Here is a 25,659-nt window from a genome sequence, read left to right on the forward strand (position 1 = left end):
GCTGCAGCCCACGGGTAGGCAAAGGCAGCAGGTCCAAACCCCCCTTTGCCAATGACGAATGGCTTCTACACTGCAGTCCGCCCCAGTGAGCGGGTGCTAGATGGCGACTGGCAGTAGCCATAGACTGAGGAGAGGTGGGGATAGAGGGTTGGGGGTTCCCCAGGGAGGGGAGACCCAGAGCTGTGGGGTTACTGCAGGGGGGCAGAACCCTGCTGTAGAGGGGCACCGGGGTCCAGGAGGGACACGGGGACCAGTGGCAGGCGAGACACCGGCCTGCAGAGGGTGCTCCGGGGCGGCAGAGCTAATTCTCAGGACAACCAGCAGGAGGCGCAGCGCCAGTGAGTCGCCGCCCTGCCACAGGCCGGCAGAGGCCTTCGCAGGCCTCCAGTTGTTTCCAGCTGGGTAATAATAATAATAACTCTTAGCGCTTGTATGGGGCAAATCGTCCGCCCTGTCTGTGCTCCGCTTGGGGCATGGGACACCACAGCAACTGAGGGAGGGATGGAAACTCCCCTGCAGTCTGCTTCAGGGCTGCGGTCACCTCCACAGCCGTGGGTCAGGGCCAGGCTGGTCCAGCATTTCCAGGGCGGGAGCAGCTTCATGGGGCTTTTGCTCCAAACCAGCTCAGTCCCTTCCATGGACTCGGAGTCAAAGTTGAGAATGGAAGGACGGGCGGATCCCCCTGCAGACGAGCGGGCCAGCTCCCTGCAGCCTCGCGCTCTCCCTCGTCTGGGGGTCCCTGCTGGGATCCACTGTAGATTCATCGGTGCTCCTCTCTGCCCAGTGAGGGGCCACCTGGGGGCTGGTTTGACCGGTGAGGGCTGTGCTGTCGAGTGCCTGACACTGAACCATCCCTCCCGTCCCCAGCCTGATGCCCCCCGTGGTATGCGGAATCTGTTCTCTTTAATTCGCTACAGGAAGGGGCCCGATCCTGTGTGCCCCCAGGGAGTTGTCTCCTCCCATTAAAGTCAAGGGGCCTGATCCTCAAAGTCCATGGAGCTGCGCTGATTTGTACCAGCTGGTCACCATGAAAGGGACTGGGCGGCCAGGAAGCAGAATCAGCAGCAAATCCCATACCCTGCTGCCCTCACGCAGGGTTGTCAGTCCAATGGGCTTTAACTGTGTTGATCTGCATTTTCTCCCAGCCTCTGGCAGCCGTGGGACAGGACAGAGTCCTTATCTAGAGCAGCCCCTTGCAGTTCCAGGTTCTGTGCAATAGTACCATGTGCTCATTTCTTTCTCCACCAGTACGGTACTTCATTGAGGGCTCCTCTGCAAACCCCAGTGAAACGTCACCAAAGGTGGAGAAAAAGAACAAGAAGAAACACATGAATTCTAGCAAATATTCATTGGGAACAGCACAGTTAACGTTGGGGCTTAGTTTTAAAGGGGCACTGTCAGAATAAAAATCACGGCCCAGCTCTTCAGCTAGTGTAATTTAATAATATTTAACACTTAGCTCTTATATAGAGCTTTTCAGCAGTAGGTCTCAAACAGCTTTACAAAGGAGGTCAGGGTCTCTAGCCCCATTTTACAGATGGGGAAACTGAGGTACAGAGAGGGGACGTGGCTTGCCCAAGGTCACCAGCAAGCCAGTGGCAGAGCCAGGAATAGAGTCCAGGTTTCCTGAGTCCCAGTCCAGTGCTCTCCCCACTAAGCTGCACGGCTCTGTTGATGGCGAAGCAGCAGTACTGATTTATGCCAGCTAAGGATCTGGCCTTGTATTTTTAACAAACCTTTGTTTCTTATTGTGTCACTAATGACTCCTCAGATCGTTAAAGCTGAAAAAGAGCCTGAACTGGCCCAGGTAGCTTATTTTGCTCTTCATGCAGCTTGTCTGGTTTTTTGCCTGTCGGAAATGCAGGAGGTCATTTTCACAGCTGGCTATGGTCAGTTTCCCTGTCAGGTTCTCAGTACAGCAGCCTTTGGGGTGCGAACCACTTTGGGGCGAGACAGTCATTGCAGGGCCCGAGACGATGCAGCCGGATCCTGCAATGTGCACTGGGACTGGGAGGGTGCTTAGCAGGGCTGTCCGGAAACAAGAACTCCACTTTGTGAAAAATGTCACGGTTTCAACATCTGGTTTCCTTTTGCATTGGAACAAAATCTAGAGCATTCTAAAGAAAGGGTTAAAAAACGGAGAGAGCAAGCAAGCCCAACTTCCTGCCAGCAGCCCAGTGGGTATGGCGCTTACCTGGGGTGTGGGAGATGCAGGTTTGAGTCCCTGCCCTTTCTCATTCATCAGGTGCTAGAGTTGTATAAATAATTAAATACTCATTGGGCGAGAGCGTTTGAGACTCACTGTATGGGCTGGGTCGCCCATAGTGCATGCTTTAACCAGGAGCCTGCTGGGGATGTGTGTGTGTGTGTCTCTCTCTCTCTCTGGTTTTGACCAGAAATTCCATCCTGGTTCTCCGAAACCTCCCCCATGAAAGTTTCATTGAACCCGGTAAGTTTCCACAAAAACTTTTGGTTTTGACCAACTGGCATTTCCTGACAAAAAAACCCTTTTTGTCTTTATTTTTCTTCTTCTTTTTTTTTTTTTTTTTTTTAAATTTCCCAGCCAGTTCTAGTGCACAGCACTTGTACAGAGTAGCCTGAAGACTACTGGCTTCCAGTGTTCTAGTCCAGAAAGCTACACTCTTTCCCTCCCCCTCTCCCCCCGACTTCTGCAAATCACACGAAAATCGCAGCCACCCAGGGTGTAAATAATGACGGGTCTTGAGCTCTAAGAGCTTTTTATGCAGAAGATTGGTTTCATGCAGGCATACTGTGTTCCAGGTTGGAGGCGCAGTGTAGCATAGCTTAAACAGCTTTGCTGGTCATTCCCGCCACTAGCAGCTGAAGTGGTTCGAATGAGACTATTAGCAGATATAACCTAGCCAGGAAGCTGCCACTTTGGCAGGCTTTGGGCTGCACTCAGGATTTCACGCCCCGCTGTGATCCTCTAACACAATTGACCAGCGGAACCTGCGGAATGTATTAACTCCGTGGCTGAAGTTCTGGAAATCGATTCTTTACCCCCTGAGACTGATCTCTTGGCCCTGGAAGAAGTGGTTGCTTTTTCGCTTCTGTCATGCTGCTTATGTGAATTTTTCTCTCCACTCCCCCCTGCAGAGCAAAGAGGGGGAACGTCTCCAGCTGGGCTCACGGTGTCAGAGGGAACCAGGCTCACCAGCATCAACAGCAAAGCACTTTTCACAGACACCTTGCTGCAGAGAAATGAAGCTGAAAAGCAGAAGTACGTGAGTAGCAGAGGATGGGCCTGAAAACTAAAAAGTAAATATGATCTAGAGCTGCCTGGGGTGCGAATGTGAGTCTGTCTGTCTGTCCGCATACATATCCCTCTCTGTCTGTCCTCTTTATAGGTCACCATACAGCTCTGTCTATCCATCCTCACCTTCTTTCTCGCCGGCCAAGCATTTATTCTGTGCTCCTCCCCCTTGCGAGCTGGGCTGAGGTTCGCATGTCTTGCTCTGGCAACACTGGGCCAGACTCTGAGCTTTGTCACACCGGGCACCGTCCTCTGCCTGTCCTACCCATCTCAGCTGTCTCCTCTATTGTGGAGCCCATCCCCATGACTTGAGAGTTTCAAAGCTGCCTAAGGGATTTGGATTCCCATTTTTCATTCAAATTAGTGAGTGCTTTGGGCACCTGAATCCCCTCGGTGTCGCTGAGACTCTTAGCCCTGGCATCACAGCACAGAGGCTCTGGAGTTACCATGGTGTCACTGGATCAGTCTGGCCCTGTGCGAGTGCCAAGTCAGGCCAGGTCACTCAGGGAAGATGAGGCCCCGGTGACTGACCGAGGAGGAATGGTTCTTTCCCCAGTTATTTCCGGTATCTAGGTTTCCTCACCTCACAGGCTGGCCTGTCAGCACCCAGCCTGCTCTGGCAGGGGATCTGAGTTTGAGTCTCAGGCCAGCAGGTGTGGAGGAAATGGGCCCAAAATTGGGCCTGATGTAAGTGACTTTTGACCCCATTGGGGCTGGATTTGGTCCATCGGGATCATGTCCAGGTGCAGGAGCTCCAACTGCACTCTAGAGCAGCCCCCTCTGCCTGGTGCTCACAGTGGCATTCCCAAGATCCAAAGGGAGCTTTTCAAGCCCTCCATGGATGCAGCCTCATTCAGGGCTGCTGAGGAGGGAAAAGGGAGTCGTGTGCCAGAAAGAAAAACTCTGCCTGCGGTCATCATCTGGCCAATGCAAACCAGTCTGAAATAGGTCCTATGCTGGCCTTGGGAGAGATGCCCATTGGCAGAGATCTGCTTGAGTGACAGACATGTTTGCACACAAGATTGTGTGTGTGTTTACGTGTGTATTTTGCATTCACACTGTCGTGGTCATTGTACCATTATCCCTAGAACTGGGAGTTCATTTCCTATGCCCATCTGGTAAACATGGTAATCACCAACTCGTATCTTTCTCCCATGTGTTGTTTTGCTTGGAGGATTTGGATAAATACAGCCCAACAGATGAACCTCATTCTTAACTGGCCTTTCAGTTTTGACAGTCCAGAGTTTACCAAAGGCTCCTTTAATGGAACTTCATTGTTATTCCTTAGCATGCTGAGCTGATAAACAAATGAAGGAGCTTTAAACCCTCCTTGCAGTTCTTTTGGAGGAAGATCCTGCCAAACACAGGTTATAAATAATGCAAAATAACTTTTCCCTGATTGCTTTTTTTCCCACCTCAGGTTAATTAAATAAACCCAGCCCCGCCCCGTGCTACTCCAGGAGACAAGGACGATTTGCAAGGCACGCTGCCTCATCTGTCTGTCCGTGCATGGGCCCGGTTCACAAAGACTTCGCTGGGAGTGGGGAGTGCTCAGCATCTCTGAAAATTAGGCCTTTTGGCCCAGATCCTCCAAGGGATTGCGGCTGCAGAAGCTAGATGCTTAAATCCCTGTGAGGATCTAGGCCTTGGAGGGGCTCAAGGTGGGCACCCAGGATTAGTGGTTTCTACTGAAAATGTGGGCCCGACCCAGGAGCCACTCTCACATCCATCTCTGGGCCTGCCCCTACTTCTTTTGCCGCCACAGATGGGGTCCCATCCAGCATAGCACGCACAGGGCAAGGCCTTCCCTTCCTCGGCAGGTTCTCTCTCTAGTGTGTTCCCCCCGCACAATGGAACTCGGCTTGTTCTGCTGCTTGGCTCCTGCAAGGCTGTTTGGAGCCTCGGGAGGTAACTCTCAAGACGAGTCACAGATTCCACGTGGAGGCCTGGCTTCCCAGTCACTGGACTGACAGAGTCTACGTGGAATAAACTCTGTGTCGTGGGTCCCCGGGGATAGGGACGGTGCAGACTGTGCCGTGACACCGTGGTTAGGCTATTCGAGGACTTGTCTCGGAGCGTGCTGTGACAGCAGCTAGCAAGAGGGCTGGGAGGTGGGGGCTGAGGGAGCAGATATGGAAATGATTTAGTCCTCTGTAGAAACCCCCGTCAGCACAGTCTCTGCTGGCCTATGGGCTGGGACGGGCCCAGTTTGGGCCGGGTACGGCTGGAGTCCGAACTGCCCAGGCTAGCAGAGTGTTGGCATGTGCTGGGGGAAGCCGGGGGCAGTGCCGGTGCTTGAGAGTGAAGTGCTGACCTCAGTTTTGACTCCTAGATCTGAATGTCCTGGTTGCTGGGGAGCTGCCACAAACTCCGTGGATCTGGGGGGCTGGATGACCTGTGCTTTGGTTCTGTGGCTACTGAATCCAGCATTACGGACTCCCTGCTAATGACACTGCCGCTCGCTGGATCTTTGCCCTGCAGCCGTTCGTTGCGTGGTGCAGTTCTGTCTGGCCGAGCCAACACCTCCAGCGAAACAGGAGGTGGGGAAGGCCACCCCGATAGTGGGCTGGATCACGTGGGGTAGCCCAAGGGAGGGGCAATACCATGCTAAAGCTTGCGCTGTCCCCAGTGAATCATTTGCTCGAGGCGGGGTTTGCAGGACTGCAGAGGACCGTGAGTTGTGGCCTTCCAATCACGTGGGTGCCCCAAGCCGTGCCTGGAGACTGTGTCTGGAAGGCCAGCCCAGCCGGAGCTGAGCTGCCGTGGTCTCCCCACCCGTGCCTATGCATGGGCCCTATTCCCTCCACCTCGTCAGGAGGCGCTTACAGGGCACAGAGCAAAATCTCCCAGGCGCTGAGGCTGACTGGGTCAGCTTTAATTCCTGGAGGTTTGCCAGGGGACGATGGCACACCAGGCAGCTGTCCCGGAGCACTGCCTCTGCCCCCTCCCGACACCAGTGGGTTCGGCTGGTTGGAAGGGGTGCTCACGCTCCGCTCCCCCATTACCTTTACCAGCCGCTCTTGGGCGCCCCCAGTGTCGAGGCGACGGTATGGCTGAGTGTTTGCTGATATGTCACCACTGCTAATGGAGAAACCCTTCCGCAGCTGCTGTCTCTCTCTGGATCACACCGATTGCTAGCTAACGAAGAGTATTTCAGATGTGCACAATACATGTGCGATTAGAGGGTCCTGGAAACCTCGATTCTCAGTGCACTCACTTGCTGTTAGGATAGCTTGTTAGTAACTGACCCAGGAGGTGGTGACCAATCCTTCCGAGCTAGGAAGGTCTATTATGTCAACCCGCTGCACTGATCATTGGCTCGGGAGATGGTTAAACACGGCTCGGAGCTTCGCCATCCCCCTGGGTCAACAGTGAGGCTGGCAGCCTATGTATCTGTAAAGTCCATCCAGTGCAAATTCCTCATGGACGGTTGGGACAGCACCTGTGTCTGCAGTGAGCGCGTTCGGGATCCAGAGCGAGTGTGAGTTGTGCTATAGCACACACAGCAGCCCTGTAGGCTTAGCAGAGTGAAGGAGTCCCTTAACGGCATGTACTCGCTTCTGGTTCATTTCCACTCTTAGAGGAACTCCAAAATAGCCAAATGGATTTTCTTTTCTTCACTCTCTCATTTATCTATAGGTAGATCTTTAATGCTTTTCACCAATTTTTGTCAAGAAATTTATTTCTGGGCTGAGATCCAACATGCCAAGTTTTTCAGCCTGAAGTGAATTTTTACGGCCGGGGCTATAAACCCCTGGAAATAGAGGTTTTTAATGGAAATGTGGACAATTCTAGCGGCATGAAAACGTCTCGGCTGCAATAGGCATATAAATTTTCTAGGGAAACTTCTGAATGATGGGTTTTAGGTACATGTTAAAAAGGATAAATGAGCAGCTCGATGGCACGCTGTGGATGAAGTGGAGCTGGTAGTGCATTCCCAACCCCTGGGAGAGCAGAACAGGAGTGACTTCGGCTGTCTCTGAGAGTCAGCCCCCATGGCTGGTGGAAGGCCTCATGCTGGCCGAGGGTTAGCTGTGTATGAACACAGAAGGTGATCACTGATACCGACCCTTCTCTTCACAGGGGACTACAGGAAGCACAGATCACTTTGGCGGCTAGGCTGGGGGAAGCAGAAGAAAAGATCAAAGTGCTACATGCAGGTATTGAAAGATGTGACATCCAAAAGTCCTGCCCAGCTTGGGTCCCTGAGCCCTTGGCTGGAGATCCAGATGTGGGTAAGGCTCAGTGGTGCTTTGACTCTTCTCCCCTGGGTGCACGGACATCACTGCCCTCCTGGCAGAGCAGTTGGGGGTCACATGTGCACCCCAAGGGGAGAATATGCTCTAGGGGCACATCACGCCTCTCTGGCCTTTGTCATCATCAAAGTGTACTTGCTTTCCCAGCCCAGCCCTACCAAAGTATGGGCCTGATCTTACCCCCAGTAAAGTCAACAGGGAGAGTCTCACTGATTTCAGTGGGATCTGGATCTCAAAGGGCTTTACAAAGGAAGTCAGTGTCATTATCCCCATTTTACAGATGGGGAAACTGAGGCAGAGAGGGGCATGACTTACCCACAGTCACCCATCAGGGCAGCAGCAGAGCCAGAGATAGAACCCAACTTTTCTGGCTTCCAGGCCAGTGCTCTAGCCATTAGGCCACTGTGACTCCATTGACTTAGTTGTGCCTAAGGACTTACTGGCCCCAGGGGTTCAGTGCCTGCCCCCTAGAGTCTGCCGGCCAGAGGGGGAAATTGCACCCACTTTGGTTCTGCTGCTGGAGGGGGCTACAGGCAGGGAGTTGGTGAGGCTGCGTGTTCGTGGCCTCAGACACTCTCCTGTGTTCCTGGTGCGCAGAGCTGCCCTGTAGCCTGTTGTCAATAGCTGCCTAGAGGCGGATGCATAGACGCTGTCATGCCCCTTTGCCCTGCCATGCTGCCCACAGCGTCTGTGTGGGGCTCTCCCAAAGGTGTGGACGTACTCAGGGCATCTGTACCGTGCTCTGCCGCTGTCCAGCATGGACCACGCTTATGTCCTGTGTTTGGACCACCCAGGGCCATGGTGCAGGAGGAAGGGCAAACTGGGCGGGAAAAGCAGCTGCTAAAGGTCTTGAACAAACTGCCACTGGCTGGGTTATGGTCACACAAGGGAGAAGAGAGGAGGAGATCTGGGTGCCATGGACTGGGACGAGCTGTGCAAGGGGGCACAGCGAGGAGCATGGGGGTGAAATTAAGTGAGGGGAAATTGGGCCACATATTGATCCCACTGCAGCCACTGACAACACTCCCACTGGCTTCTCTAGGGCCAGGCTTTGGCCCCATTACCAGGAATAACTTTCTGACAGTATCAGACTCTGGTCTCCCCAGGGAAGTGGAAACTACTGTGGATAATGAACTAGGAGGGAGAGGGCCAGATCCTCAGCTGGGATAAATCAATGCAGCTCCATTAACTTCAACAGAGCGACTTTGGTTCACTGCAGCTGAAGATCTGGCCTGTACCGTAGGGTGAGGAATGGGCCTATTAGATCTCTCCAGGTTTAATTTCTCTGGTTCTCGTGCTCTATTTCTGCTGCTGGCGGGAACCCAGAAAGTTGCTGGTGCATGAAAAATATTCATCCCTTCGCTAGCAACACAGAGGCTAATTGAACGTTTCAGGAACTCCAAAAAGGTTTGGGTCGAAAATCTATTCACTGGTCCTAAAGTCTAGGAACATGGTGACTTTTTTTTTTTAAAGCCTATCAGTGTTGTTGTCTTTGTCTGCATCTTGGTTTTGCATCAGTTCACATAAAAATTTAAAAAAAAATATTGATTTGAACGGCAGCAGAGCAGAGGGCTGAGTGGGAGCCTGCCAAAGGCTGCTTGATCCACCTTCCAACCGGCCGGTGCTTTACCAACCACCAATAAATCTCTTTCCAAGGGGAGTGTTATTCACTGTGTGTTGTTTGATTTTTCCATCTGGTCAGCGCTAAAGGCGACCCAGACGGAGCTGCTCGACCTGCGGTGTAAATATGACGAAGAGGCGACTTCAAAGTAAGTCACTCGGTTTTGTCTATCGACCAAAGCTGTGCACGGTCCAAGCAGAGACGGCGTGTCTGGCCACAGCCTTTGAGGAGGGCCCGGTCTTCGGGTTGCATGTGGGATGTGTCAAGAGAGACCAAGCTGGAACAAGGCCCGTCATCCCCACACTTCTGATGCCGGGGCATTGCACTGTATGGTGGATCTAATACTAACCACTTCAACCGGCTGCCAAATCTCTCCTGCCAGCTGTTTGGCACTGGGTGTATAGATGGGTACAGACCCGCGTGGTGTATACCTACACACATGCCACTGTCACCACCAAGCTCTGTTCAGTGCAGCACACCAAGGGGCTGGGCAACTGTGACTTCACACCACCTTTACTCCTCCCCCAAACTGGGCTCCCCCAACCCCCCGCAACTGGGAGCAGCCTCAAGGCTACCCTAAATTGCACCTGGTCAGTAATTTCATTTCATCCAGCAGCCTGTGACCTCCCGAGAGGCAGTTCCAGCCATACTCTGCCCATACTGCCTGCTAGGAGATGGGAGTGGGGGTGACAGAGGGATATCTGTACTAATTCTATACCATTGGAAGAGTCCCCTTGCATTTAATCCAGCCTTTTACCACCAGAGCAGAGCAAACATAACAGGGCTGAAGGTCTCCAAGCAGCATCACTGAGCTAGCCAGCCATCGCTTCAGGTCCCAGAAGAATCACCTTCATGGGGGATATTTCTGAGACTGACGCAACAAACCCTAGATCAGCTGTCAGCAGACTACTCTGAGTTTGGGGTCTCTACAGGGATCTGGGTCATTTTCTCGAGCAAGTGAGCTATCATAAAGATGTCATGGCTAGGGGGTTTCTCAGTCCGTGTCAGCCAGGCCTCAGAGATGCGATGGAATGGTTTGAGCAAAAAGGAAGGAATGAGGAAGCACCGAGTTCTAATCCCAGCTCTGCCCATTGGCTGCACCCACGTATCCAAGGGCAGACTTGGGTGGCATGGCACAGATGCTGCAGCATAGCAAGAGGGCACTGAAGATAAGGGCAGACTCATCAAAGAAAAGACTAGATTTTCAGAAGCCGTGTCAACTGTTTGAGAAAGTGACTTGGGAAGTCAGCCAGGCCCAGGTGGGGCGTCGAGGTTCCTAGGTTTTCTGTCAGAGAGGGATCTCCAATAAGACCCCAGATCCAAACACCCTCCAACTTCTGCACAGTCTTGTTCTAGGTCTGGACTTCAGAAATTATAAGAAGGTAAAATCAGTTCTTCCTAAAAATCTCTGAACCTTCCCAGGTCCTTCCAGACATGCAAATCTACCTTGAGCTGTCTTCCAATGGCAGGGGGAGCGCACAGTCACTGGGTTATGTTTAATGGGCTCCTCCACTTCATTAAATGTACATTTGCTTGTTCTTATTTTTGTTGGTCGGGTGCCATTTACTTTTATGAGTCAGGAACATCTTTTCCCTCCCTTCGGCTCTCGCTAGCCGTGGAGGCTGCCAAACGTTTACAGCTGTTCAAATGTTCCACCGGTCTCGCTAACACAGCAGTGCGCGTGCACACACACACACACACACACACTCGCTCATTCCCATTACGCAACAGAGTCGGAACACTTAATCATATCATACCAAAGCAGATGTTCTTTGATAATTTGATATGCCATTTGTACATGCGGTGCTGTAACTAATTTTGCCTTTGATCAGGATTGCAGCCGCCATGCACAGAATGATGGGGATGAAAAAAGGGCTTGTCCCATCCCTTGGTATCTTTGCCTCTTCCGACGTCACGTTTTGGACTCTCCCCTCTTTGGGTTCATTTGGCTTGTTTCTATGTTGTTAATTCACCAGCTAGTGGGTGTTGCATGGCTGGGACTGGAGATCACAAATTAGAAGCTTTGAGTATTTACCTTCCTACAATAAACAAATCCGCCACCATGTACCCAGTAGCTGTGCCAGCTCTCAGCGACTGGTGGAATAGTGGGTGGGAGGCAATTAAACAGATGCCAGTGTTCCTCATTGACAAACAACCCGAGATCAAGAGGGAAGGGGGCCTTTTGGAAAGTAATTTGGAGGCCGTGGGTGGCTCAGAGAACTGGCAGTGGGAGAGGGAGCCTTTCATGTCGAGATCCCCGCCTCACATATGGGCATGGCTTGTTAATGACCCAAAATTGTTCCCATCTCATGGCTGTTTGTTGGCCGGCGTGAAACGAGCTGGGATGGCCTGCAGCCAGTTCCTGATGGACAGATGCCCACTCTGTAACACTCACATCACAGCTGGCACGAACCGCCTCCTTGCTGGCAGTGTAGCAGAGAGTCCAAGGCTTGACTGGGCCACAGAGACTGAACTCCTGTTAACCCCGGGAAGTGGTCGCTCCGGAGCGGGCAGGGTGGGGTAGTTTGCATGACTGCTGCCCATGTTGTACTTGACCTGTGGATAACCAGCATACTGGTCATCAGGGCTGTCATTCTGGCCCCTTTGATGAGCATTAAGCCCGCCCAGCACAATTCCACTCGTCGGGTGGGAATGTTATTTTGGATGGTGTGTGAAATATCTTTAGTGTTTTCTTCATCAATGAATCCCTGCATCTGCCGCAGGAGCGGGCAAGAAGGTTTTGTGCCTAGGTCGGTACGTTTCCATGACCGTTTTGCAAGACTGCCTTATGCATATTGCACACAGATGGCTAAAATGTCATATTTCAATTAAATGTAAAAAACAAAAAAACCAAAGACCTGGGTGATTGTTTAACGCAATGGAATGTTTGTGGGGACACTCTGCCGCCTTCCAACTAATTGGTTTTTTGCTTTGCTGTCTCAGGGCAGATGAAGTAGCAATGATCATGACAAACCTTGAAAAAGCCAATCAGGTGAGGAGAAATTCTTTCCCCTGAATATCGAGCTGGCACGGCCCAAATAACTGATTTCCTTCCCTTTGCTCCCGGCGATTATCCAGGGACTGAGGTGATTCGTTCTGCAGTGGAGGCAGATGTGGGTGGGCGCAGGGTCCCGCAGCCATTGATGGCAATGCCCAGGCTACACGCTCCACCCCTTGCCCTGGGCTCTGTCCGTGTCCGTTGCGCCACCGGAGCCTTTGTATCCTGTTGGATCTGCCACTTTGGGGCTTCTCGGGATGGGGGAGCTGACTCAGTGAACATGGGATCTCCTTACAGCTCTGGCAGCTGAATCCCAGGGTGGGTGAAGGAACTAAACCCAAGCCTGGCGGACATGGCTCAGAGTGACATGGTCGCTCGTTAATCCCTACCAGGAACGCTCCTGCATTAGCCAGGAGACGTTCAGAAGGAGACCCCTTGTGAACAGGGCAACACTTTTATCCATCGATGCTCTTTAAAAGTACGCGGGTTTGGTCACGCGGGCACCGGAGACAGCCCTGATGTCCCTGACAGCAATGTTTGACCCGATCTCTTTGTTCTGAGCTGTAGTTATCACGCTGCTATTTGGGACGTGCCGCCATCGTCCAAGTGTCATCAGTATTATAAACCATCAGCCCCAGTATCCGGGGGGGTGGGGGGGGGGGTTAAGGCAGGGACATTGCTGGGGCCTAGAGCAAAATGATGCATTCAGAGCTGTATACGTTTCTGGAGTACTTACTACTCATTTTATATATTTCCATGTGAATCATACAGTATCAGGGTTGGAAGGGACCTCAGGAGGACCAATCCCCAATTTTTGCCCCAGATCCCTAAATGGCCCCCTCAAGGATTGAACTCACAACCCTGGGTTTAGCAGGTCAATGCTCAAACCACTGAGCTATCCCTCCCCCCTAATTGGTAGCGTTGTTTTTTTGTTTTTGTTTTTTTTGAAGTCACAAAAATGTATATATAAACTAGGCATGAGTAATACAAATATTCATAAGTAGCAATTTACATGTAGATATGGCCTTTCGTGCAGAAGGAATCAGTGTCTTTTCGATGACATACAAACAATGTGTGGGATCACTTTTCCCTTCACTGAAAGGCAGCCACCTCTGGGGTGGAACTTAGCAGCTGTTTAACAGTGCACAGCGACAATAAACAAGAGTTTAGGTCAGGAAGAGAAGAAAACAATGTCTAACTGGAATGAGGGGGAGTTTTAGATGAGTAGGAAGTAATTACCCACCTTGGGATTTGGCTGGGACAGGGATTGACACCCCCACTGTGGTGCCTGGCATTGTTAATGAGTACAGGTGATTAGGACACGGGTTCAGGCACTGTGGCACCTGTGCTGCTGTATAGCATTAAGTAGCATGTTGAAATGGCAGCGGGGGCCAAACCAAATCTGAACTCAGGGATGTTTGTATCCAGACCAGGACCTCACGGCCAGCCCTATTTCTGTAACGGGCCAACACTGACCCCTGGGTCTGAATACACCAGAACCCTGTGCTCTTCATGGCTGTTGCCCTTGGGGCTAGCTGAAATCCATGTGGACAGTGAGCCCATACAGGGGGTCTGTTCTCTCACCCGCACAGAGGCAAACATCCCCTCGACACCAGTGGAAGCAGTGGGCCCTTGCTGGGGTGAACGCCATGTAACATCCTGTCTGGCTTTTCACCGTCCGCTTCCTGACTTACACTCTTAACAAAGGTGGTTTGGGCTCCGCGTACCTGGAGCCTGGGTCATTGCCGTAGTGTTGTTCTGACCCCACCTCAGTATTATTGCAGGGTGGCCAGTGCTTAATTTGTGCCAGGGCTTGCTGAGTCAGGGCCCCGGCACCTCTTTCATTGCAGATTAAGCATGAGGGCGGCCCCCCCGCGCCATGCAGCTTTAGGCTGGGTGAAAAGCTCAGCCGAGGAAGAGCCCACGGCATGTCACTGCTTGGCTAGCTCAGTGGAACGGAGAGCCCTGCTGACACGCGTCACTTTCTTCCCTTGCAGCGTGCAGAGGCAGCCCAGAGGGAGGTGGAGAGTCTGCGGGAGCAGCTCGCGTGTGTAAATAGTTCCATTCGCCTGGCCTGTTGCTCTCCACAAGGACCCAGCGGGGTAAGGGACAGAAGTCTGACGTTCAGGAAGAACGACACGCAGCAGGTCAGATCCTCGGCTGCGGGAAACTGGCTTCACTCCATAGACCTCATTGCAGCCAGGCCAACATACGCCAGCTGGGGAGCTGACCCAGAGTCTGCAGTCGGGGACACAGGAAACTTTGAGGGGCATGGTTTTCCAGTGGTGGTTAAAACTTCCCTGTGCCAGGGCCCACATGGCCTGTGCACATGGGCTGGGTTGCACGCATGAGCCGAAAACTGGGCACGTCGTTGCTTTGGGAAGGACCTGGTTTTCCAGAGGGTGAGAAATGAAGCAGCTTTGCTGCTGGAAGCCAGTGCAGCAAGCGGGCCATGGAGCGTGTGCATAAGAGCTCAGGCCCCGATCCTCAAAGGTATTTAGGTTGCTTTGGGGATCTGGGCCTCAGTTAGCAGGAACTGCGTAAGATTGTGTGTGTGTCCCTGTCCCATTAGACATCATAACTCCATCCTCAGACGGGTAAAATGCCACTGCCAATGGAACAAAATCATCCCTGTGAAGCACACAGCTGCCTTTGTCCCAATGGGGGTTCGTAAACTCTCCCTCTCCGGCCCCGTTCTAGTATTGTGCGGATCGTGTAGAAGAAACTCTGTTGCTCCCAAATCAGCGGCGTTCCCCAGCTGTGGATGGGCCCTTTGCACAGCATCCGAGTGGGAAATGTCAGCTGGTTGCTGACTAGACGCCAGCCCAAGCAGAACCTCCGGCTGGAAACTCCAGAAAAGCTCCCAGAGGAGCTAGAAGCGTCTGTGGTGCTTGGAGCGGTTTTGCCGTCCCCTCTCCCCTCCCAACCCTTCGCTCTGTTGGGATGGATTTAGTGCTAGTGAAAGTCCCAGGTGACAGGGTTTTAGGCTGAATCCTGGATTTCTCCCAGGCCTAGCCTGAGGTTTGCCAGTATAACTGTACAGGAAGAGCTGTACTATGCCAGTATAGCTGTATTTGCAGACCCTCCCAATGGAGATGCAGCTCTACCAGCGAATGCATTTGCCAGTATAGCTTGTACCAGGATGGGAATCCCGGCAAACCCAGCCTAGCCTAGGGGACAAAGCGGGTTCCTGTTGCTGTAGATAAGAGACCACGTGCTGCTGGCAGACCTGATCCAGAGCCCGCCGCAGTCAGTGGGAGCCTTTCCACTGGATCGCTTGGGCTTTGGCTCAAGCCCCATGTCTCCTGAGTTCAGAGCTGCAGACAAAAGCCCAAGGACCCAATCCTGCGCAGCGCTGAGCACCCCCTGCTCCAGCAATGGGTGCTCGCAGGGCTCAGCACTTCACAGCATCAGGTCTTTCGAGGGATAGAAACCAGCATTAATTCTGGGTCCCACGCACTGCGCCAGGAGTGTTAATTCGCACCGAGCCCCGGATCTTTGGGGTTTGTAAAGACCAATTCATGCACCATTAATGAAAGCCAACATATAAAAATATACACAGGTGGACACTCCTGGTGCTTTCCTTCCAGCTTCTTGCTTCCTTGTTCCAGCTGGTTTGTTGCCTCTAGGAAGCTCATTTAAATATCTGTTTGTTTTTCAGTCTATATCCTCTGTCAATAGAAGGCCTTGCCCAGCAGAGGCTGCCCTGGCTCAGTCCTACAGCAATAAATCATCCCCTAGTTTGGAGGCACCCAGTTAGACCTGTCTGTATCTGGCCTTGTGTTTCCCCACCACCACCTCCTTCAGCCCCCAGAATTCAGGCAACGCCCCTCCCTGTGCAGAGTCATGGCTTGCCAGCTGGGGCACTTTGCTTTCCTTCAGCCTTTTCATCTCCGATCTCACCCCTGCTTTGGCAACTTGATGCCATGGCAAAGGGCTGGCGAGGTGCTAAGGGATCTGGCCAGGGGAGGATTCCTGTGGTGCAGGCTTTATGGACGACAGCCATAAGGCTGTCTCTCGAGGAGCCCCTTGCAAGCCTTGGTGCAGAGGGTTGGTGTCGCAGTGCGGGGCATGCCAGGGAGGCTGCTGGAACTTAGCCCGACCTCCAGGCTTCTCTCAGGTATGCCGGGGCTTTCTCCAACCCCTGGACTAGCCCAGTCCTGGGAGGGTGCTAAGGTGACTTAAAGCCACCCAAGGAATAGTGCAGCTCCTGGATCCTGTAATACCTGAAACACGTGTCCAGAATCTCTAGGCCAGGTGGAACCTTGGGAACAGAAATGATCTGAAAATCTGGTCCCTCGAACCCAGCTTCTCGGAGCTGGCCGGATGATACCCTGGCCCACGGGCTGTCAAGCTGGCAGCTAACCAGAGCGAAGCCAAAGGTGGCGGCTGTGCTCTGTGAGACAGAGCCCAGGGGCTCCATTGCTGTTCAAGACAGCTGCTGAAATCGAGCAGCTGAGCTGACGTAGGGTACAGGGTCATGCCGGGTTCTGTTGCCTCGAGTGACGGAGTGTAACCAGCCCCGACGCAGCAGGCAGAGCGTACGGCGACCCCCGGGGAGCAGCAGGTAGCACTGCGCTGTGGTTATTTCTCAATAACCCATGGGCTGGAATCTGGAGCTTTCAGGCTTCCAGCCAGGTTCTGCTCTGATCAGAATCCCTGGGCAGCGCAGGGCAGCGCGGCTGGATGGCTAACGCTGCCCTGATCTCCTTGCAGGATAAAGTGAACTATTCGCTGTGCTCAGGGCCTAGGCTCGAGGCTGCGCTGGCGGCGAAGGACCGGGAGATTCTCCGACTCCTCAAGGACATTCAGCACCTCCAGAACTCTCTGCAAGAGCTGGAAGAGTCCTCAGCCAACCAGATCGCAGACCTGGAGCGGCAGCTCACAGCCAAGAACGAAGCAATTGAAGTACGTGCCCCTTTCTGTCCCTCCAAGTAGGAACAAAGGCTCCGGCCTTCCAGTGGGGGGGTGGCTGCCTCACCCCCTTGGGCACCTGCAAAATACACAGTGAAGTGCTGAGCAGGACGTAGGGGATTCCCGTGGGGAAATCCATCCCTGCTGTCTGTAAATGGAGGCAATCCGAGGGGCGAGGACAACCGCTGTATGGGCCTGATTCTGATCTCAGTGACGTGGTGTAAGTCAGGAGAGACGCCGCTGAAGTCAAGAGAGTCCCCCTGGGTTCGGTGAGACCAGAATCAGGTCCTTGCTGCCGGAGCCGAAAGAGAATGTCCATCACGGCAAGTAATGCGCCAGGGTATGGGCCAGAGTGTGAGCAGAGGTAAATCAGCCTCGTTCCAGGAAAGCCAATGGAGCTGTGCCAGGTTGCGCCAGCTGTGGGCCTTAGCCCCTCTCTTTGTGGGGCAGCTGGGCAGCACGTGAGCTCACACTCGAGGGGATTCGCTATCCTGCCGGCACAATGCAGGGCACAACACGCACACCCCAAAATACTAATCACCATAATTGGATGCCCCCCCTTGGGTGAGTTTGTTTTGCATGTGGGCCGCGTGTCCTTCCCTGGCAATGATAAGGCTGATGCTGTGCATTAGCGGTGCTTGTTCTCTTTGTACACACACGTAGCAGCGAGAAGGGGACAGACCCTCTCATTCACGTCCGCTCAAAGGGATCGGGACCATTTTGTGCTGTGTACTTTAAATGCACCGTCAGTAGGAACTGACCACAGCTGTAAGGGGCTGTCCGAGGGAGGGGAAATGTACCAGGCCAGTTTTACCAGGGGGTCATTCTCATAGACTCGGGCTAGTGGGTTCGATGGCTCTGGATTCTCAGACATCCTGACCGTTGACGTTAACCGGCGGTGCTGGGTGCTCTGCAAATTCTACTTGCCCACCGCACGGCATGGGCGCCACGTACTGCAGGTCACAGGGCCCTGGACTGACGCTTGGCCCAAACCGGAGCCCGGCAGTTGTGAGGCTGTGGGTCTGTCAAGCTCGTCAGTTTGTCTCCCTCGTACGGCATCCCGGTCACTTGACTCAGCAGCCTAGGTCAGCGCTGGGGGGAAGTGCTCTTCCCTCGCTCTCTGGGATGCCGGATGACTGCAGAGAGACGAAGGGGAGGAGCTCTGGTAGCGAAGGCTCCTGGGCCGTCTTCAGCCTGCATGGAACTGAGAGCTGGGGGGACGGACCAAGCAATTCTGACTCTTGTTTCACTCTCATTCCTTGTTCAGAAGCTGGAAGAAAAATTGCAGGCCCAGTCTGACTATGAGGAGATTAAAACGGAGCTGAGGTAAGGTCCGCAGCTGCACGCGATCCCTTCCCTGCCCTCGTGCCCGGCTGGTGTGTGCGCACCTGGGAGCGCCTGCTCTGAGCTGCGTTGGAGCCAGGCTCCCCAGACGTCTCCCCGGAGCTGCCGGCTGGGAGGTACAGCAGCTCTGTAGCACACTTGCCAGCCTGTCGCCAAAGGCAGAGAGCAGCCTACCCCCCAGCTCATGCCTCCTGACCCTGGGCCCGTGGAGGTTGCCCGCAGATACGCAGTGAGGACGTCGCATCACGTCGAGCTCAGCGGGGAAAAGCTGTGCCGGTAGCTCCAATGGGAAACCGTGGGCGTTAATTAAAAAACCTTCCCCCTGGTTTCAAAGGCAGTGCTTGGATGGGACGGAGCGGACGTCCTGTCCAGACCTCGCGAGCCATATCCCTGTGTGCCAGTCTTTGATCTGACTGGCAATCAAGGGGGAGAATTAGCAGCAGGACTAACGCTGTCTTGTTTCTCTCCCAGCATCCTGAAGGCCATGAAGCTGGCGTCTGCTAATTGCAGCCTTTCCCAGGCAAGTGCCGGAATCTGCTCGGGAACCACTAAGAATCGGTCGCGAAATCCTTCATCTGCAGGCCATCAATAAACATTTCCTAAACGCTGCTTTCTCTCTTTCAGAGCATATCGAAATCAGACGAGCCACTGCTTCTAGGCAAAGAATCTTTCTATCCATCCCAGAAATACGTTTTGGAAAAGCCAAATCTCTTGGCCAACGCTGGTAGGGCAACCGGGTTTATTTTTTGCATTGTAAACGTGCAGTTTTCATTGTTTGGTTTTATATTTATAATCCTTCCCCACCAATGTATTTATTGTTAAACACGTAAAAATGCAATGGTCATAACCATCCCTGGGTGTGCGCAGGACTCCTGGGTTCCATCACAAACTCTCCCATCGACTCATCCTTGGGCCAGTCACTGACATTCCGGGGGAATTGGATACCTGGTTCCCTTTGGTTCCTTGAAAACGCTACTCCTTAAGGATAGCTCGCTGAGTGTTTGTGGCACCTTCTATCAGAGACTGCTGGGCAAATACCAGAACAGCCTCACAGTCCCCCGAGGCAGGGAAGAGGTATTATACATGTGGGGAAACTGAGGCACGGAGTAGTGATATGGCTCCTCCCGGCTCGGACAAGGTGTGTGTAGCAGTGCTGGGGAGAGAACCCAAACTGTCAGAGCCCTAAGCCACTGCTTTAGCCCCAAGACCATCCTTCCCCACCTGTGCTGCCGTTTCCTCATTGCTAGCCCTGCCCCCGCCTTTGCAAGGTGCGTTGGCGTCTTTGGACAGACGGTGCAAAAGAGGCTTCTAGGCGGTGGCGCAGAGTCCATGCTCCAGCACAGCCATGGTCCCGAGATTCACCTCAGGGGGTTCAGCTGGGGGCACAGCTCTCCATCACGCAAAAGCCTGAGAAAACCTGCGGGCCAGCTGGCCCAGGCTCTGCGAGACCAGGAGGGGCCCTGCCTGCCCCCAGCTGTGTCTGCTTTAGGGCTGATGGCGGCAGCTCCTCAGCTGGCATCCCGTGTCTCTGGGGCAGCGCTGGCCTCTCCCTTTGCCTGTGCGGCCGGGGCTTGTCCTGCCGATACATCTACATTGCCATTCCATGCGCTTGGCTGGCCCGTGCCAGCTGACTTGGGCTCGCGGGACTCGGGCCAAGCGGCTGCTTAATTGCTTTGTAGACGTCCCCAGAATACAGCCCGAGCTCTGGGACTCGCAGGGTCCGGGCGCCCGGGCTCCAGGCTGAGCCCGAACATCTACAGCGCAGTCAGCTGGCACGGGCCAGCCGCGGGCTTTTCAACGCAGCGTAGGCAGCCCCTACGGGGACCAGTATGGCCTGGATTCAGCAAAATAGGGCTCAGCTCCACCCAGCTTGGAGTCACTCAGCCACCCCATCCCCTAGTCGTGGACTGGGCGCTGAGGGTCCTGAGCTCAGAATCAGGCCCCAGGCAAGGGGCCGGTGTGATGCCCAGCCACAGTGAGTATCCGGATGGTGCAACCATGCCGGCAACAAAGCCAGCTGGCTCTGGGCGTATCGCAGTCCCTGCTGGACTCCACCCGGCTGCTGCTGCCTGGCTGGGAGCACCGGCCCCAACTCAAGTTCCCTGCGCTATAGTGTGTGTGTCTTTCTCTCTCGTCTCTAGAGGAGGATCATTCTGAGGACGAGTTGGTGAAGGATTCCATGGGCACGGACCAGTCCTACCCCTCTCCCCAGCAGCTCTCTCAGCCCCCCGGGGAAGACCCTGCCTCCCCCAGCCCCCTCCAGCCTCTGCTGGCCCCCACCATGGCCCAGGAAGCCCAGAGGACTTTCTCGTTGTCCCCTTTCCCCAGCCTGGCTGCGGGCGAGCGGCTGCCGACGGACGCCTTGCTCCCCAAGCAAATGGTGCCGCCGGCGTACAAGAGCGAGAACGGCAGCGCGCTGGCCTTTCCCTCCCCCTTCTACGTGGCCAAAGGCCCCCCGCTGCCCACCAACCCCAGCCACGCTGCCCCGGCCAGTGACTCGAGCCCCCCCAGCGACCAGTCGGAAGGCAGCAGCGCCGGCTCGGCCGACGAGGAGCAGCTGGACACGGCCGAGATCGCCTTCCAAGTCAAGGAGCAGCTGCTGAAACACAACATAGGCCAGCGCGTCTTTGGCCATTACGTCCTGGGGCTCTCGCAGGGCTCGGTCAGCGAGATCCTGGCCAGGCCCAAGCCCTGGCGCAAGCTGACGGTGAAGGGGAAAGAACCGTTCATCAAGATGAAGCAGTTCCTCTCTGACGAGCAAAACGTGCTGGCGCTGAGGACCATTCAGGTGCGCCAGCGAGGTGAGTGGCCTGGAGGGGGTCGGCTCTCACACTGCATGAGCTGAGGGGGCAGGAGGGGCCGCTTTGCAGGGAGCAGTTGCAGGATTTTCACTTTGTCTTGCTGGGGGTGATTCCATAGCCCAGAGAGACCCAGGGGAGACTCCCTGCTTTGCACCAGCAGCTGGGAGGGGAAACAGCCCCAATTCCCGAGGCCCGTGAACAGCAGGCAAGGGTCGATCCTGCGAGGTGCTGGGCGCCTGCCACCATTGCCTTCTGTGGGCATGGAGGGAGGGTGGGGCCCTGGCGAATAACAGTGATTGAAAACAAACCTGAAGGGGCTGCGTCACTGAATGCACTTTATTCATTTCTTCTGACAAGTGGCATTTAATTATTCATGGTAATGTTTCAGGGAGTCCCAATCAATGTGCGGGAGAATGTTTTGTCAAAACAACAAAGTCTTGACATGAGATCGTAGCTATTTACTAAACAGTCTGAGCAATTCTCTAGCACCTCCATGCAAGGGAGCGTTGCAAACACTCACCGCCAGAGAAACCTTAGCGCCCTGGCTTACAGCAGGGGAAACTGAGGCACAGAGAGGGGCAATTACTTGTCTCAGGCCACACACAGTATATGTCAGAGCTGGGACTAGAACCCAGGCAGCCTGGCTCTTCAATCCTGGACTTGAACCACAAGACCAGCCAGCTTTGCTATGGGGGAGGATGGGATGTTCTTGCCTTTGCAGATTAGCAACATGAGAATTAGGCAGGTGCTGAACCCCTGCAGGCAGATGCTCAGCATCTCTGGACAGAATGAGGCCACTTTTATTGAGGAGCTGACCTTGGCCTGGATTTCTCTAGTGCCTGGCTGCCTGCAGCTCCCAGGCCATTCAGAATTGAACAAATGCAGGCTCAAATCCCTGAAAACGCTCCAGATGACACCACGCCGTTTCAGACTGGGCTAAACCCACTGGTAAAATCAGTGCCCCCTGCCAGTAATAAACCGGAACGCTGCGGTGTACAGATCACCTAGCCTTGGGTTAAAGCATCATCTCAGCTCAGTGGTGAGAGTAACTTCTGGCTCCTGTGTGACAAGGGACAAGACCCTGAACACACAGTATAAAGTGACTCTCAAGATGCCGATGTTCCATTGTCCATGAGGCCCTGGTGCCTTGTAGACTTTACACTGCTGCAGCCCCTCTCCTCCCGCTGACGGGCAGGCTGTGGATTTTGCTGTGTGATACGCTGGAGCGACGACCTGCTGCCGCTGTGACCGAGAGCAGACTCAGGGCCTCTGGGGGCTTGGGACTAGCCGCGTTTTCCAGTTGTCTCCTTTTTAACCCCTTGGCTCCCTGATCCTCCTGCAGCTCCCCCTGCGCTAACCAGGGGCGTGCGTCAATCAGTGTGGACCGTCATTCCAGCTTCATCTCTCTCCAGAAATGACCTACATTAGCATTTAGCAGGCACGTTAGAAATCTCATCTTAGCCCAAGGGGCCAAAGCCGGGCCCAGGCTGTGCAGTTGGAGATGCCTGAAAAGCAGAGAACTGAGGGTACCCCCCGCCCCAAAACTTGCAGCATTCAGAGTCCAGCACAGGGGGTCCAGGGGAGGTCTGGAGGGTGTGCAGCTCACGCAGTCGCCTAGTGCAGCAATAGCTCCGTCCTAGTTCTCAGCAAACACTTGACTTCTCCAGCCAGCCACTCCTACACTTCCCGTGGCCTCTAGCACTTTACAAACAAATATCCAGATGGGGCGTGGTATCGCAGAAGTCACATGCGCTCCTGGGTCTTTGCTGTACTGTAGCTGGCACATGATGGGTGGGGTGGAAGGGGCTAAGCCACGGCATCTGTTCACATTTCAAGTGGTAACGGCTGCGATCCAGATAAGACCCACTCAGCTTGTTCTGCTTCCGGAGTCATGAGTAGTGGAAACTGGTTTTTTGTTTCTACGGGCTTGTCTGCATGGGAAAATTGACCAGCAGAGCTGCTCTGGAGCCAGAGGAGCGCGAGGCAGGAGGAGACCTCAGGAGTCCATCACCCCACACGCTCAGGCTCCCTACCAGATTTTTAGCCTGGCCGGTTCAGTTTACGCTTGTGAATCTAGCGGAGACAAGGCAGCGTGCGCCTCTAATGCATGCGAGCTGGTTGAGCCGAGGCCCAGAATTGGCCTGTTAGCAAACAGCAGGTTTTTAGCTCCTCTTGTGGGCCCATCACTGTGGTATCTGGGCATCGGCGCACCTGATGGGTGCTGTACAAACACTGATCACTGACTTCCTGGTGACGGCAGCCTGCTAGTTCGGAACCCATGGCCCGATGGGCCCTTGGCCTCTCTGCCGGTGACAGGGACGGAAGGCGGGGGGAAGATCCGCAGGAGGGCGCAGTCATCGTCAGCAGGGAGAAAGGTTATAACACAAAAGCAGAAGACTTGCTGAGCCCAGCCCCGTGAAGCCCGAGGCTCCCAAAGGGACTTTGCCTCCTGTACCTCCCAGGCAGCCAAAATACAGCCCTTCCCCTCAGCACCTGCAAAGGAGGGCGGGGGAAGCTGAGCTGGGATTAACCCCTCGTTCACTTGTGCCCCTACCACCTGGCCCAGCAGTGCTGGCGTGGGAAGCTCAGCTGAGAACACAGTGCTGTGAAATCCCTCTAGACTTTATTCCCCCAGAAGCGAAGTTAATTCACAATGTACGAACACCCACCCCCTGACTCCAGCATCCCTGCTCCATTTGTGTGGTCCTGCCTTTGTTGTGCCCTTCAAATGAGAGGGCGGTGGGAGGAGGGGGACGAGGCCATGCTGCGTGGTGCAGGAAATGAACGAGGCGAAAACTGACAGCCAGTTACCTGGCCTCTCTCTTCAGTCTTGCTAGTGACTAATGGGGAGTGATGTTTCCTTAAAACTGGCGTTCCTAAAAATAACTGAACATGAGCATCCGTAAATACTTCCTGACATACACGTTGAGCTTGTAAAAACAGTGCAAGTGACAAATCTGTTATCATGCCTCTTTGATCAGGTAGCATTACTCCGAGGATTAGAACTCCAGAAACCGGCTCTGACGATGCCATCAAAAGTATCCTGGAACAAGCGAAGAAGGAGATTGAGTCTCAGAAGGGAGGTAGGTGGGGAAATCACGGAGCCAGGCAAAGCTCCATCACACAGGTGTGTGTGATCCTCAATGCATACCTGGGATTTACGCCGCCAAGCAGACAAAGCGGTGTTTGTGAGCTGAACCAGCCAAGAGAGGCAGTGGAATCCCACTTCTCTCTCCTTGTTCTTTTCCTCCTGAGATTCCTCACTGGAAAACAGAGTCCAGGACTTGTTAAATGAGCAAAACTGTTGCAGGTGCAGGAGGAGGAAATGAAGGGAGCGCTCAGCTGGGTGAATCTGACAGCCACACAAATAATGAGTAATGAGAACAAGTCACAGTATCCCCAGTACCCTTTCTAGTGTGTGGTCACCAGCAGTGAAGCCGCCTTGTGGCAGTTTGATAGTGTGTGTCCCCCCTGAGGGTTATTCCTCCTTCCAAGCCAAGCAAAATGGGGAACAGTCCCCTGCCCTCCTTGCCTCCCACGTTGCAGCTCAGTGTTCACACACAGAGAGCCAGGAAGTGAAACTAACCCGCCCCTCGGCACGGTAAGCTGGAAAAAATGATAAAAGGGGGGAAAGGCCACCAATAAAGCAACCCCAGGGAGGCTGAAAACACAACGCACACTGTCCATTTCATCACCTGGGTTAGTTTGCGCACAGGTAGGGGTGAAAGTGCCACCATTTTCATCACCACCATTTTTGAGTGCCGAGTGGGGTCTGACTTACAGAAGGTGGCTGCTCTGCACTTTCTGAAGACCAAGCCCCGTTGACGATGGCTCAGGCTGGAACCCCAGAGTCACTAGTTCCTTTTGAAAACCTTGGCCTTGGACAAGGTTAAACTTCTAGGCCAAAATTGTCTGACTTGGGTACCAAACTGGCGGTGCCGACCGTACCGATGGATTTAGGAGCCTACCTTTAAGCATCCAGGTTTGAAAGTGTTGGCCATAGAGTTTTTAATCTGGAAGTGTCCCTTTAAAATTAATTCCCTGGTACTCTTTGAACTACTTAGTCTGAGCACAGTATGTATAAAATTCAACACTTCATTTCCAATAGGTCTGTTGAAACGTACGCTGCGTATGCTGCCCTCTGCTGGACACAGGCACAGAAGCATCTCTGATTCTGGAAGTAATTCCATAATTGGGGTTTCCTTCTAGTTTCAAGTCTTTGAAGAAACATCTAGTATGGTGTGGCATTATCTTGCTACTGGGTTGGATCTGATTCTTAGTAGAACTGAGACAATGTCATTTTGCCAAATCCGCATGCACAGTTGTAATAAAAAATTAAATCTTCAGTTTAAGTTTGTGACAGCAGAGGAGAGCAATGAAAACAAACCATTTAAATGTTGTTAGAGAGGAAACAGTTTTCCACAGTTCTGAGGGCTGCTTCACCTTCCTGC

At 53.6% G+C, this 25,659-nt stretch overlaps 1 protein-coding gene across 8 annotated transcripts in view; it reads left to right on the forward strand.

Annotated features, from left to right (window-relative positions):
* The window catches only part of CUX2 (cut like homeobox 2), a 224,729-nt gene that overhangs the window by 181,407 nt on the left and 17,663 nt on the right, over positions 1–25,659 (forward strand). For all 8 annotated transcript variants that reach the window (XM_043529407.1, XM_043529409.1, XM_043529411.1 and 5 more), the window contains 11 exons: positions 3,118–3,241; positions 7,358–7,434; positions 9,233–9,299; positions 12,095–12,143; positions 14,147–14,251; positions 16,866–17,057; positions 18,331–18,389; positions 18,879–18,927; positions 19,032–19,131; positions 20,549–21,208; positions 24,190–24,291. In XM_043529407.1, the coding sequence (XP_043385342.1) occupies positions 3,118–3,241; positions 7,358–7,434; positions 9,233–9,299; positions 12,095–12,143; positions 14,147–14,251; positions 16,866–17,057; positions 18,331–18,389; positions 18,879–18,927; positions 19,032–19,131; positions 20,549–21,208; positions 24,190–24,291 (1,584 nt within the window). The remainder of the gene's footprint in view (positions 1–3,117; positions 3,242–7,357; positions 7,435–9,232; positions 9,300–12,094; positions 12,144–14,146; positions 14,252–16,865; positions 17,058–18,330; positions 18,390–18,878; positions 18,928–19,031; positions 19,132–20,548; positions 21,209–24,189; positions 24,292–25,659) is intronic.

The sequence above is a fragment of the Chelonia mydas genome, chromosome 15 (assembly GCF_015237465.2).
Source record: "Chelonia mydas isolate rCheMyd1 chromosome 15, rCheMyd1.pri.v2, whole genome shotgun sequence".
Classification (NCBI taxonomy): domain Eukaryota; kingdom Metazoa; phylum Chordata; order Testudines; family Cheloniidae; genus Chelonia; species Chelonia mydas.